Source organism: Lissotriton helveticus, chromosome 5_1 (assembly GCF_964261635.1).
Source record: "Lissotriton helveticus chromosome 5_1, aLisHel1.1, whole genome shotgun sequence".
In the NCBI taxonomy this organism is placed as follows: domain Eukaryota; kingdom Metazoa; phylum Chordata; class Amphibia; order Caudata; family Salamandridae; genus Lissotriton; species Lissotriton helveticus.
This window is the reverse complement of record NC_136065.1, coordinates 2,044,302,748-2,044,317,863: the sequence shown is the minus strand read 5'-3', so window position 1 is coordinate 2,044,317,863 and position 15,116 is coordinate 2,044,302,748. Positions and strand designations below refer to the sequence as shown.

The 15,116-nt window shown below is 47.1% G+C and overlaps 1 protein-coding gene across 2 annotated transcripts in view; it reads left to right on the top strand.

Annotated features, from left to right (window-relative positions):
* The window catches only part of ATF6B (activating transcription factor 6 beta), a 316,305-nt gene that overhangs the window by 213,546 nt on the left and 87,643 nt on the right, over positions 1 to 15,116 (top strand). For both annotated transcript variants that reach the window (XM_078645880.1, XM_078645879.1), the window contains 2 exons: positions 1,678 to 1,769; positions 14,077 to 14,226. In XM_078645880.1, coding sequence (XP_078502006.1) covers positions 1,678 to 1,769; positions 14,077 to 14,226 — 242 coding nt within the window. The remainder of the gene's footprint in view (positions 1 to 1,677; positions 1,770 to 14,076; positions 14,227 to 15,116) is intronic.

Below are 15,116 nucleotides of genomic sequence, written 5' to 3'. Positions count from 1 at the left end.
TCACTCTTTTTCACAAATTAAGCACCGAGACATGCGCCTGTCTCTACCGCCTACCGCACTCTTTGTTTCTGGTCTTTCCTCGTTTCTACCATACTATTCTTCATCCCAGTGTCAGCCTACATGATGTACCTGTTCAGTGTTCTCTCTCACAAGCGTCCCTCTCTGCCGTTAGAGCCGGATGTTCTGCTTTTATGGCACAGTTGGGATGTTTGTGTTGTATTACTGGTCTGCCTGGTATAAGTTACATTGCACAGCAGTGTTCCTAGTTCCAATATTGTTTGAGTGTGGAATTCCATGTCCATGCAGTTGATTCCTAGCTGGCCATGGATCGCCACCCTGTGGTATATACTTGGCATTAAAGCTCATTTTTCACCCTAATGCATCTTGGTATTCTTCACAACATTTTGTGTCAACAATGGGTTAAACGTGACTGAATACCGCTTTATAACTCGCAGTCCAGTAGAATTGTCAAAAGAACCAACAGGATAATTAAAGGCCGGTTTCAAAAGGTGTTGGAGGGTGACCAATATGTATAGAGAATCGTCACTAAATGATGTGGACCTATCGCGCAAATGAGAACAGTGTGACTACAAAGTACCAATTTGCAGTTATGAGAGGGAGAAAGCCCAGGACCAAAATGGTTCTTGCTTGGATAAAGGAACTGGTGGCTGGGGTGATTGCAAATTTGGAGGTTGATGATTGAAAGGAGGTGAGTTGAGAGCTGGCAATTTGAATGTGGTCATGGTAAGTCGGTAGGGACAGGGCTGACCAAATTTCCGACATCAAAGAAGTGCATGATTGGTATTTTCTCTTGAATGGAAAATAGCAGAATTGCAGGAGGGTGACGCTCTGCTCCAGGGTTGGAGGTTGAACGTCCTAAGAGGTAGAAGCTTGCAGTAGTTTCTTGAAGAAAAGTGATTATGAGTTGAGTTGGACATGAGTGGATACTGAGAGTAACAACTCAAGAATGGGTGTATAAGTTGGAGGAGATTAGTTGAATACGAATGCGTCATAGGAAGGGAGGGTCCCTTAAGATGCATACAATGGGAGAGTACAGTTGTGCGTGGACGAAGGACCCATAGGTCACCTGAGTATTTAAAGGATTATGTTAATTTCTAGACTCCTGTATATTCACAGGATTAGGTCAATTTCTAGGCCAGGGTATCCTTCACTTGGACTTGTTTTCTCAATTGTCTTTATTTAAGTTCTGTTACTTCTAGCCTCCTGGCCCTGTAGCCTGGGGTTTTCATTGTTACCTTTTCTTCCCTTCTATTAATCCAGGATCCCTTGGTTTTGTTTTTATTTTTGTTTTTGTCCTGGGCACTGAAGGATAGAAGAAACGTTATGCCCGTAAGGCACAGTTGGAATGTTTCTGTGTTCTTAGTTATATGTTCTTTATTGAGTGTGGAATTCCATATCCAGGCAATTGATTCTGGCTGGCCGTGGATGATCATGCACTGGTATGGACCTTGATGTTCTTCACACAACCTGGCCCATCTCTGTACACTTTCACTCTAGCCTTTCCTTCTACCCTTGACTCTCTCTTCCAGGGCCTAGGTATATGACAAGCCTGCGCTTAGTCTGTGTTCTTTCCATGCCAATTTTGATCAGTCTCCCCTTTTCCTAGCACCTATGTGAATTGTTTCACCAATGCCTGCATATTTTTACTCTCTTCAGAACACGGAGATGAAGTTTGGCTCCAATAACCGGAAGGTGGTGTGTGTGATGGTGCTACTTCTTTTCATCGCCTTCAACTTTGGCCCAGTCAGGTGAGGGAATGCTTACTACTCCTAAGACAATTCCCAACAGGTATCAATAGGAAGACAATTCAACGGGTGTATGCAATATGCATTACAAAAAAGGAAAAAAGGAGTCACTGTAAATTTGAGAACAAACGGGTATTATTCACCATTTAGAAAGCAAGGCAGGTCTTATGCAAGATCATACAGTTAAACAGCACTGTATACAGTAAATGGGGTGACAACCCAGTGGCACTTGGTGCAAGTGATATATACATGAATATATACAGTGAATAGTGATGGTGGTGCAAGTGCAGGGGTGAAAACAGCGTGGTCGGCGCGAAGTGACAGTGAAAATAACAGAGTAATGGCTCCAGAGATTTAAGTAATAATCACTTAAAACAAGATTCAATTTTAGGAGTACAAAACACGTAGGGCGCCATAAAATTAGGCTGTGTGGTCGACGGCGTTTCGATCCTCATCAAATCGGGATCATCATCAGGACGGGGTTGTCGGGGAAAACAGTGCTGTGGGGTAAGGAAAGGACGAATCAAGGAAGGACCTTAGATCTGACGGATGCGCGACTAGCTAGCAGTGGGTAAGTTGCTGACTGAGAGAGGGACCGGCTGGGTTTACAGGTAGGTAGCCAGGGTTCTAAGTAGGCCCATGCGGGGTGGCAAGCGGCTGGTTTAAAGGCACAGGTATGGCGCTACAGGCGGCGCTGCACGTAAAAGGATTCTAAGCAAGCGGGCTGGGGTCTCTGATGGGCGGCAGAGGGCTAGCGTTAAAGCCCAGGACTGGCGCTGTGAGGAAAGACTGAATGAAAAAGCGCGGGAGCTGGGCGAAGGCAATAGCCTGGTGCGTCGCTCTGAAGTGGATGAATGAAAAACTTACAAGTCCGCTACTGTCAAAGTCGTGCGGTCGGAAGGGCTGGATACGTGGGTCCAGAGCTGCACAAAAGGGGGCTTAGTATTAGAGCAAGTGGTACAACAAAGTAAAATAAATTTTAAGTTGAGCCCGGAGGGCTATGAAATTACCTGAATGAAGGGTAGGGGATGTATGAGTCGGCGGGGGTGATCTGCGTCTAAGGGAAGGAAAGGGGTCATTAACCTCCAAAAGACTCGGAGAATGGACTAACAAACGATGTAGATGGGTGGGTGCTCAGAGCGGCTTACCTGAATGAATCAGAGGTATTTATCGTGGGTTAATCCGTGGTGTAGCTTCAAGCAATGAATGCGGGAGCTGAGCGCGGTAGGACAACAGCGCTGTTCAAAGTAGCCGTGGAAGGGGGGGCGGGGCAGGAGGCGAGACACTGCGCGCGCCCAGTAGGGAGGCGGGGTGAGGGGAGTGGCTGCCGGTTGCCGCGGCAACTCTAGTAACCAGGAAGAATAAAGGAAAAACAAGCGCACTCTCGAAGCAGAGGCGTGTCGGTTCATATGGCAACCAGGGGAAGCCGTGTCAGGGCGGGTTGCCAGGATTTAAGATGGAGCGGGGCAGAGGTTAATAGGATACAGTGAGATGCAGCAAGGTTACTTGGCCATAATAAACGCACGATCCAACATCAGCGAAACATAATTACTGGGAGGCATTTTACAATCACATTTATAAACAGCCGGAGAAAAGCATTAATTATAAGCAATGTAAGATACAGTGGTTACATGCATTGAATATCCTAGAGTATGTCATTTCTACATGTGAACCTCAATGCGTAGAGCAGCTATATAAATTCAACCTTGTGTAAGCGATGGACGGCTATTTACTAGAAGGGCCATATATTCCATATCAGGTTTTGAACAAGAGGGCAGAGTCAACAGACATGATAAGTCCAGACAAAACACCATTATCATATGTAAAATGCATGCCAGATTTGGTTATTTGAACATGTGAACATTTGAGACAAGAGAACCGATAGTATGTTCAGAGTGATGGGCAGGGGATATTTCGGGGTGTCACGGAACCATGTTACACTTCAGATGAGAATAGTATTGTTCCACTCATCAAAGGTGTTTAGCCCGTGGTTCACCGAGTCCACTCTCGAGATCCATTTACATTCTGCTCTGTTGAGGAGGGCGGTCATGTTGCCACCTCTAACAGGTAATGTAGGTTTCTCGATGACAGTCCATCTGAGATCTGTATCTGCATGTGATTTCTCCAAGAAATGTGCAACTAGTGGAGCAGTTAATACCTTGCAATTTATCCGACTTTTGTGTTGGATTATGCGTTGTTTCACCATTTGAGTTGTTTGGCCGATATAGAGTAGGTCACATGGACAACGGATGGCATAGATGACATTCTGGGTTTTGCAGTTAGAATGGTGCGTGAGTTGATGGCTTTGGCCATTAAACAGGAATTCTTTGGTGTTTGCAGTCAAGTCACACACACTGCAAGATTGGCATTTGAAATGTCCAACAACTGGCTCCAATCCCCACGCAGCGGTGATGGTATGTTTTTCGGTTGAGGTGGTGGCCCATGTAATTGCGTGTACCAGGTGGTTGGCGATATTATTGCCCCTCTGGTAGGAAAAAAGGGGGGGCTCACGAAATTGTTCCTCACAGCGTAAAATCGGCCAGTTCTTCCTAATTATTTTGGAATAATTTTGGCGTAAAATCGGCCAGTTCTTCCTAATTATTTTGGAATAATTAGGAAGAACTGGCCGATTTTACGCTGTGAGGAACAATTTCGTGAGCCCCCCCTTTTTTCCTACCAGAGGGGCAATAATATCGCCAACCACCTGGTACACGCAATTACATGGGCCACCACCTCAACCGAAAAACATACCATCACCGCTGCGTGGGGATTGGAGCCAGTTGTTGGACATTTCAAATGCCAATCTTGCAGTGTGTGTGACTTGACTGCAAACACCAAAGAATTCCTGTTTAATGGCCAAAGCCATCAACTCACGCACCATTCTAACTGCAAAACCCAGAATGTCATCTATGCCATCCGTTGTCCATGTGACCTACTCTATATCGGCCAAACAACTCAAATGGTGAAACAACGCATAATCCAACACAAAAGTCGGATAAATTGCAAGGTATTAACTGCTCCACTAGTTGCACATTTCTTGGAGAAATCACATGCAGATACAGATCTCAGATGGACTGTCATCGAGAAACCTACATTACCTGTTAGAGGTGGCAACATGACCGCCCTCCTCAACAGAGCAGAATGTAAATGGATCTCGAGAGTGGACTCGGTGAACCACGGGCTAAACACCTTTGATGAGTGGAACAATACTATTCTCATCTGAAGTGTAACATGGTTCCGTGACACCCCGAAATATCCCCTGCCCATCACTCTGAACATACTATCGGTTCTCTTGTCTCAAATGTTCACATGTTCAAATAACCAAATCTGGCATGCATTTTACATATGATAATGGTGTTTTGTCTGGACTTATCATGTCTGTTGACTCTGCCCTCTTGTTCAAAACCTGATATGGAATATATGGCCCTTCTAGTAAATAGCCGTCCATCGCTTACACAAGGTTGAATTTATATAGCTGCTCTACGCATTGAGGTTCACATGTAGAAATGACATACTCTAGGATATTCAATGCATGTAACCACTGTATCTTACATTGCTTATAATTAATGCTTTTCTCCGGCTGTTTATAAATGTGATTGTAAAATGCCTCCCAGTAATTATGTTTCGCTGATGTTGGATCGTGCGTTTATTATGGCCAAGTAACCTTGCTGCATCTCACTGTATCCTATTAACCTCTGCCCCGCTCCATCTTAAATCCTGGCAACCCGCCCTGACACGGCTTCCCCTGGTTGCCATATGAACCGACACGCCTCTGCTTCGAGAGTGCGCTTGTTTTTCCTTTTCTCTTCCTGGTTACTAGAGTTGCCGCGGCAACCGGCAGCCACTCCCCTCACCCCGCCTCCCTACTGGGCGCGCGCAGTGTCTCGCCTCCTGCCCCGCCCCCCCTTCCACGGCTACTTTGAACAGCGCTGTTGTCCTACCGCGCTCAGCTCCCGCATTCATTGCTTGAAGCTACACCACGGATTAACCCACGATAAATACCTCTGATTCATTCAGGTAAGCCGCTCTGAGCACCCACCCATCTACATCGTTTGTTAGTCCATTCTCCGAGTCTTTTGGAGGTTAATGACCCCTTTCCTTCCCTTAGACGCAGATCACCCCCGCCGACTCATACATCCCCTACCCTTCATTCAGGTAATTTCATAGCCCTCCGGGCTCAACTTAAAATTTATTTTACTTTGTTGTACCACTTGCTCTAATACTAAGCCCCCTTTTGTGCAGCTCTGGACCCACGTATCCAGCCCTTCCGACCGCACGACTTTGACAGTAGCGGACTTGTAAGTTTTTCATTCATCCACTTCAGAGCGACGCACCAGGCTATTGCCTTCGCCCAGCTCCCGCGCTTTTTCATTCAGTCTTTCCTCACAGCGCCAGTCCTGGGCTTTAACGCTAGCCCTCTGCCGCCCATCAGAGACCCCAGCCCGCTTGCTTAGAATCCTTTTACGTGCAGCGCCGCCTGTAGCGCCATACCTGTGCCTTTAAACCAGGCGCTTGCCACCCCGCATGGGCCTACTTAGAACCCTGGCTACCTACCTGTAAACCCAGCCGGTCCCTCTCTGTCAGCAACTTACCCACTGCTAGCTAGTCGCGCATCCGTCAGATCTAAGGTCCTTCCTTGATTCGTCCTTTCCTTACCCCACAGCACTGTTTTCCCCGACAACCCCGTCCTGATGATGATCCCGATTTGATGAGGATCGAACGCCGTCGACCACACAGCCTAATTTTATGGCGCCCTACGTGTTTTGTACTCCTAAAATTGAATCTTGTTTTAAGTGATTATTACTTAAATCTCTGGAGCCATTACTCTGTTATTTTCACTGTCACTTCGCGCCGACCACGCTGTTTTCACCCCTGCACTTGCACCACCATCACTATTCACTGTATATATTCATGTATATATCACTTGCACCAAGTGCCACTGGGTTGTCACCCCATTTACTGTATACAGTGCTGTTTAACTGTATGATCTTGCATAAGACCTGCCTTGCTTTCTAAATGGTGAATAATACCCGTTTGTTCTCAAATTTACAGTGACTCCTTTTTTCCTTTTTTGTAATGCATATTGCATACACCCGTTGAATTGTCTTCCTATTGATACCTGTTGGGAATTGTCTATGCTTACAGTCTACACCCATCCCAACTTGGTCTATGGGTTCCCTCCTGTTTATCTTATACATACTACTCCTAAGAGCCAGACCCTAAGCATGCATTGTAGACTGAAGATTAGCATTTCACATTTGTTTGCTTCAGCTCAGATCAGCCGTTCACTTCATTCTATTGTTTATCCTGATCTGAGATCCCAGTCCTTCCTGTACTTCCTTCCTATCCCTGTCCTCGATTCTGACCCATATCTGTCCTCACGCCCAAGACTCCTGTTCTCCTTTCTGATTCCTGTCCTTCCTTCTGCCAAGACCCTGGTCATTCTTTCTGACCCCTGTCGCTCTTTCTAACCTCCAGCCTTCCTTTCCTTCCTCCTGATCTGTTCTTCCTTCCTACCCATTCTTCCGTCTGACCCCTGTTCTTGCTTCCAAGTCCTGTCTTTTCTTCCCAACCCTTCCTTTATTACCAACCCTGCTTTCTTTCTTCTCCATTGATGTGCTATTCACCAACCACATTTGTTCTTCCCACCCATGTCCTTTCTCCCAAAGACCTACATTCTTTCCTCCTCAGCCTATTCACTTTCCTCCATCTCGATACTGTTGTTCATCTCCTCTTAAGACTGTAGTACAGGCCTAGATTCATCTGTTGCAAATGTTTTAGATCAAGGTAGAGCAATGGTGAGCCATTAGGTTCCTAAACCACCTGGTTTATTCTTGTTTTTACTTTTCAAGAGTGTTCGTTATTCAAAATGCCATTTCTAAGATTTCATGAAACCCTGTCCAGGAAAAGAAGATTGTCCGTCCTGGCTTGTTGTACAAAAGGCTACTTGTCAGTATGAGCTGGTCAGGACAGATTTGTTCGGTACTTAGCCTTTGCCTATTCAGACTTGTTCATATGTGTAAGGAGCGATAATCCACAGAAACCCAGGCTTGCTTCTTAGAATTCCAAGCTAATACCAACATTTCTGTCTATGACCCGCCTCATGGAGTAGTCCCCTTTAGAGGTAGAATCTTACCTCCCACTGCAGGCCCTTTATAAACGCCTTTGTTTCCTTGAATGACACTGGTATAATTGAGCTAGGTTTTCCAAGTTGACATCCTAGCACAACAGGCCTTTGTGTGTCCTACTATCTGATGTGTGGGCAGCCTTACTATCCCAACAGAAAGCCTCATTGTTTTAATTCTAGTGAAATATGAACACTATGTTGCCTTTTTATGCGTCCTGATTGCCAAAACAGTATCTGCCTTAACAAGAGGCTTCATTATGTTCACATGATTAGTCTTTAAGGGTTTTTGTTTGGCTTGGGATCTCCATCTTGTAGGGCTCATCTCGGTCAACACTGGAGCGCGTTGGCAACCTCTTGAACCTTTGACTTTCCAAAGCATTTTAGTTAGAGTGGGCTTTTATTTTCGTCCTCATTGACTAGGGTTACCTCACTCAGTCCATCTAGCTTCAAACCCTCAGCCCATGTCTTGAAAATGTTCTACCGTCTAAGCAGTGCTTAATTTTTGAGTCAGTAGATTCTGGTGCTCACAAACGGCACTTAGAACGCTGGCAGTAATGATAGCCTTCCACATGGTGGCGCTGTTTGTGTAATTTGGAGAAGAGTACAACATCACTTGTTTCATTGTACATTCAAAACAACTAATACATGTCGCCCAAGCTCTTCTTATAGCTTTGGGGGCCTGGAAAAGTCTGAATTGCCACACCTGTAGGAGTTTGATGGCTAATAGTTGTGTTGTTACAGGAAATGGCTGGGACAAGCTACAGTGGCCCTCTCGTGAGGGCCCGGTCACTGATATTTTTAAAAATTAAGCACTGCAACTAGGCCCTTTGTTACATTGTTTGTAACACGGAAGTAAGGCCTGAATTGTGACACCATAGTTGAACCAAAGGGCATGCCTCTAAATGCTTCCATTCCTGTCTGGCGTTTATAAAATGGTTTAAATAAACATAAAGGACCCATTCTACAGATATTACAAAAAAAATTTAGTCTGATAAGAGACTTTTAGCCGCAAATTCCTTTCCTTATAATATTTCCCAAGTCTCAGACAGTATCTGGAATTCTTTTGTGCTCTTTACCCCTGCACGCTGGTAGGTGGCATCATTTTTGCGCTACGTAGTGTCGTCCGCAACAGAAGTGACGTGCGCCGCGCCTACATAGGTGCCACCCCTGTGCGCTGACATCAGTTCTTTTTTCCCCACCAGTCAGCACAGATCCGGAAGGAGCTTCCCCCATTCTTTTTTTACTGACTTTTTTTTCACTTGCTATCAATGTTTACGAGACCTTGTCTCCTGGTATGTCAAGTATGTCCTCTATGAAAGCCATGTGGTGCCCGTCATCGACAGATGTCCGTGACAGACCTGCTTTTGGTGTGCCTATGGTGATTGGAGCACGATACCAAGACCTGCGTCCACTTCTACACCATGTACCCAAGGCCTTGAGGGAGCAGTCCCTCAAGCTTCTTGCTGCTGCAATGCTCAAGATCTCAGTCGAGGAGAAGGTCCCAAGATCGTTTGAACAGCCATCCAGACACTTGTCGTCGCAGTCGTCCGAGAAATTGGGTAAGCCCCGCACGAAGAGCAAGAAGTCTAAGAGAACTTTGACTTCACCACATCCGTCCCAGTCATCTGATAAGATGAGTGAGCATTGGCATTCAAGGCCTAACTTTGGGGTGGAGCCTGTGTCTGGGCCGCCTCCGCTCCTCCCAGTTTCCAGGAGCGACACCTGCCAAGTTGCGTGAATTCTTTGAGGCCATGCACCTCATATATGGATGGTCCATTCCCGCTGATTCACCTCCAGGCCCTGTGGGCTCAGGACGGGCCCCTACTAGTCTTCCGCTGGCAGGCTCGCCCCCCTGAGCCAATCGGGCCCCTTGGATCCTATGACGGGTCCGGAGCAGCGCTGGTCAAGCCACCTCAGCCTTCCCTGGCGGAGCGCCGACGCTCCACTGCAGCGTCACTCCCGCCCCACTGCGGCATCACCCCATGGTCCTCCCCGACACAGAGCCAGACGGGCATCATCCGGCGCTGATGGGGACAAATACGTCATATCAAAGACAGTGACTTATTTTTTTTGATAGGCCTGACTTCGGTGGGATCTGTGGGCCCTTATGAATACCAGGTAAAAGCTCCTTAGTACAACTGATATGAGGATCTGGTGGATGCCAGTGAACTGAACACCATCCCGGACACACGCCTGGTCTCTCCCCCTGCCGTGGCTATGGAGGAGGGGGCCTCATTTGCAATGGTGGTGCGAAGGGTAGCAGAGGTCCTAGACCTTGTGCTATCCTCGGTGGCAGTCAAGACTAATTTCTTTACGGAGGTGCTGTATCCGGGAGTTGCCACCACCAAACCATTGCTTCCATTCAATGAAGGCTTTACTGATGTTTAACTCGGGGCCTGGTCAAAGCTCTGTTCACTGACAACACCACCGCCATGTGATATACCAACAAGCAGGACGGGTGGTGTGTCGGACCATTTGTCAAGAGGCACTTTACCTCTGGACCTGCCTGGAACATCAGGACCAATCCCTGATGGTTTAGCACCTGGCGGGCTGTCTGAATGCCAGGGCGAACACACCCAGCCATCGATGCTTAGTGGATCACAAAGGGCGTCTCCATCTGGAGGTACCGCAAGGTCTTTTCCAAGAATATTGAGAGTCTTGTTTGGATTTGGTTGCCTCCATCAAGAACGCACATTGTCAGCAGTGTTGTGCACTGGAGTTTCCAGGGCAGCTCTAGTTTAGGTAAGCTTTTCTTCTCCAGTGGCGCTCAGACCGCCTGTACTCCTTTCCGCCAATACCACTTCAGCCAGAATATCAAGAACGACTGGGCACAAGTCATTCTTGTTGCTTGGATTGAGCACAAAAGTGGTATTCCAAGCTGTTGATAATGAGCATGGGTCGTGTTATCAGGCTGCCTTCCCTGGCGGATCTTATGCGGATCTTATGCCGCAGCAACAGGACAGGGTTCGGCACCCGATGCTAAAAACGCTCCACCTTCAAGCTTGGAGATTGAGCTGTGACAGCTGACAGCTTTCGACATCCGCCCGAAGTCTGCAATGTTATCGTGGCAGCCAGGCATCCCTCCACTAAGACGGTATATACTTGCCACTGGAGCAAGTTTGTTGCATAATGTTAAGATAAACAAGTTGACCTGCTATCTGCGACCTTTTAACAGGTTTTTCTCTGTATTATTGCCCTAGCCAAGCAGGGTTCTGCTTTGGGCACATGAGAAGGTTAGTTGTCTGCCATATCAGCATTTTCATCCGAACATCCATGCCTGAACGTGCAGTACCCCAGATGATACCTCCAGAACTGGACACAGTACTCAACATGATGCTTAAAGAACAGAAATCGGTGCCCAGAAGATACCACATGTTGCTCCAGGATTCACCCAGAGTTGCACATAATGTTCCAGGTGTTCAGAATTGAACCTATACTTCCAACGGTACACCCAGAACTGGACATCATATTTCACATGATGCCTCCAGGACTAGGCAAGTACACCATACTGAAGATAATACAGTAAGTACTAGACACAGTATTCCCATAGATGCATCCAGGACTGGATATAGTGCTGCCTCCAGACCTGGTTATGGTAACCAGAACTAGGCAAACTAGATAGGGTACTCGGACCATACATTCAGAGCTGGACACAGTACCACAGCTAAAGTATTGAAACTGTCCAACCTCAAGAGCTCAACGGTTTCAGTAAGTGTAACCACCCTAGCTGGTCCCAAAATCCAAATAGTGGTGTGTTCAGTGATACCACAGCATCACTTTGCTGTTTATTTTACCTGTTCCTGAGCTCACAACACTCTTGCTCGGACCATGGCCTTTTAGTATTTTTCAGCCATTTCGGGGTCATTCAATACGTTTTGATGCTTGTAAAGTTTGCCGTTGAAGATTACAGTACTTTCCAAAATGATTTTCATACTTATCTAACAGGATGGACCCCTCGCTTGACTCATAGCGAAGAATATAAGGCATTCTGCACTGTTCTATTTTTTTGTTTGTTTATTTTGTTTGTTCAGTCCTAAATCTCGAACTAAACCCTAACCTCCCATAATAACTGGTGTTGCCCAATGCAAGGTTGGCTTGTGATCATCCTCTATAGCCAGCATATGTAGCCATCCTCCTATGGGGAGAGGGTGGTATAAGGATTTCACTCAACCTTAATGCCTAGCGTAGGGCGCCTGCTCCAGTGTTGGGGCAACACAAACCTTTTGGACCGCTGGCTAGCCTTGCAAGTAGGTAATGTAGCTACAATCAAAGTTCCAGAAGAGAAGGATGTTGCCAATAAACTGAAGTTAAAAAAGGAACACCGTATTGTGGCAGGTTCACAATGGGGGCAGTAAAGGTTAACATGGAGAACACACTCTGATTGGATCAGTGTCATGTGAGGAAGTGACTTGAAGGGAACACAGGATCAAACCAACACTCTTTGACTCCACACTTCATGTCCTATGAAATTATGGAAGACTTTGATTTAATGGTGTTCAAATCAGACCTACAACCCAGGTCATGTTTTATGTCAGTACATGAAATTGATGTGCATTTTTAGTGGCAGAAGATCTAGGAAGAAGGTCTTAACCCATAGGACAGTTCCAATCACAGACGATTACAAGAATTCCCGGATCCCTGTTGCACCAAAGAACGATCCCTCCGTGTCTGAGCTGGGCGCAGTCTTGGCTTAGAATCTGTAGTGTGCTGTGTCCATGAATTGAGATGATCCTCCTCTTTCAGGTGATAGCTCCCCCCTTTACCTCTAGCATCCTTCCTATAAGTCAAGGGGTACCAGAGGGCTCTTCCCTGAGCCCTCAGCTTTTCAATATTTACGTTCAACCTCTGGCAGGAGTTGCCAAGAGCAGTGGGCTGACCATGGTCTCCTATGCCGACGACACACAGTTGGTGGTGGCTCTCTCGAGTGACTCCAAGAAGGATGCCATGAAATTTCAAGGTGATCTCGCTTCAGTTGCCGAGTGGATGCCTACTGAATGCCAACAAGTCGGAGGTGTTGTTGGTGGGAAGGTACCATGATCTATGGAATGAACTCTGGTGGCCAAAGAGCCTAGGCACTGCCTTGCCCCCAAGCAAGCAGTGAAGAACCTAGGGGTCTGGATAGACGCTTCAGACTCAAACTAAAAAAGTGGCGGGAATCTGCTTCGGATTTTGGGTGGACTCAAACCCATCCTGGGCTTCTTTGATGCCCCTACCAGGCAGATCATCATCCAGGCCCTGATTATGTCAAGACTTGACTACGTCAGCTCACTGTATCTGGGAGCGAACAAGTCAGAAATACAGAGGCTACAGAGTCCAGAATACAGCGGCAAGATCTCTCCTCGGTCTGCGTAGAGCTTGCACAGTGACAAGCGCCATTCGCCGTCTCCACTGGTTGCCTGTGGCTAGGCGAATCGAGTTTAAGGCACTCTGTATAGCCTTTAAAACCTTGAAACTGGCATCTCCGAAAATCCTGACCGACCTGCTTCTACCCTATGTCCCCACCCGCCAGCTTTCTTCCAAGGGAAAATGCCTGGTAGTGGTCCCCCGAGTCAGGAAGGTTCGAACTGAGGTTGTTTCTTCCGGAACAGAGCTGCCATTGTTTGGAATTCTTTGCCGGCCCACATTCGGGGGCTTAATTACTACCTGGAATTCAGGAAAGCCATTCAAATCTTTCTCTTCCCCATTCCGTAGGTCTCTCTGGGGCCCTTTCCGAGTTCGGTCACCTCTGCTGTTCAGCGCCGGGACGCCTCTTTGCCGGGGCAGCTGTTGTGCTTTATAAAACCGCTAACATAACACATAACTCTTGTCTGTGCCTTCCTAAGTCTTTACATATTGTGCCCTGTCCTTCTCCTACCATCCACCCCTGACACCAGCATCATATCCACTGCCCCCGGGTACCATGCTGCCTGTTCGGGCAAAAGGTACTGAGCCCTTCAGCCATGGCTGCACCATTCTGGGCTACCACATGGAAGCCAGTGAGACATTCCTGATACAGAGCTGCTGTGTGTGAGACAGAACATTTGTTGACGCAAGGACATAAAACGTGAAGAGTTGCAGGCTGAGAATTAGAGTGGCCTAGTGCTTGGGGTGACTCTTAAGTAGTGGTTCATTACTGAAGTTTGCTTTTGACTGGACTCCTTGTATTTGTCCTCTTTCTTGACTTCCTCTCTTCTTTTCTGCCAGTTTGAACGATAAGAAGTCTGAGGCACGGAGGCCGGAAGTGGAGCCGCTGCACACCGCCAGGCATCTGCTGGAGTTCCATGAGGAGCAGCTGAACGAGGAGCGCGTGGTGTATGAGAAAGCGAGCCGAGCTGGGGGCAAACTTCGGTTCAGGTACCAACCAATCCCAGTCGAGATGTTGTTAAATTTTGAATTAGGCCATGCACATTAAATAAGAGCACTGCCCTTCGGCAATGTTGTTGGGACACTGGCTCTCTGCTGGCAGCAGTGGTGGAGAAAGCAGGGATAGTGGCTTCCCGTTTGTGTGGTTGTGTTGGGATTGTGTTAAAGTGTTGCTTGTGGAGGTGGATTAAGAGACTTGGTTCTTGGGTTGTGCATTGTGTGGGAAAGAACTAGCTTCTGGCCTGAGTTATGTGGGGATGTAGCGATATTATCTGTAAAGTGTGTTGTAGAAGCGCTGTTTGTTGGGTCTTAAGTTTGATAGTGACCTGTAAGGTCATGCTATAGAGGCTGTAGAAGATGGTGTACGAGCGCAGATAGTGCAATTTGACGCATGAGCCCTGACAGTAGGAGCTTATGAATGAGCCCTGACAGTGCAAGCTTATGAATGAGCCCTGACAGTGCAAGCTTATGAATGAGCCCCGACAGTGCAAGCTTATGAATGAGCCCCGACAGTGCAAGCTTATGAATGAGCCCCGACGGTGCAAGCTTATGAATGAGCTCCGACGGTGCAAGCTTATGAATGACCCACCGATAGTCTAAGCTTATGAATGCGCCCCGACAGTGGAAGCTTATGAATGAGCCCCAACATTCCAAGCTCAAGAATGAGCCCCGACAGTGCAAGCTTATGAATGAGCCCCGACAGTGCAAGCTTATGAATGAGCCCCGACGGTGCAAGCTTATGAATGAGCTCCGACGGTGCAAGCTTATGAATGACCCACCGATAGTCCAAGCTTATGAATGAGCCCCGACAGTGGAAGCTTATGAATGAGCCCCAACATTCCAAGCTCAAGAATGAGCCCCAACAGTGCAAGCTTATGAAT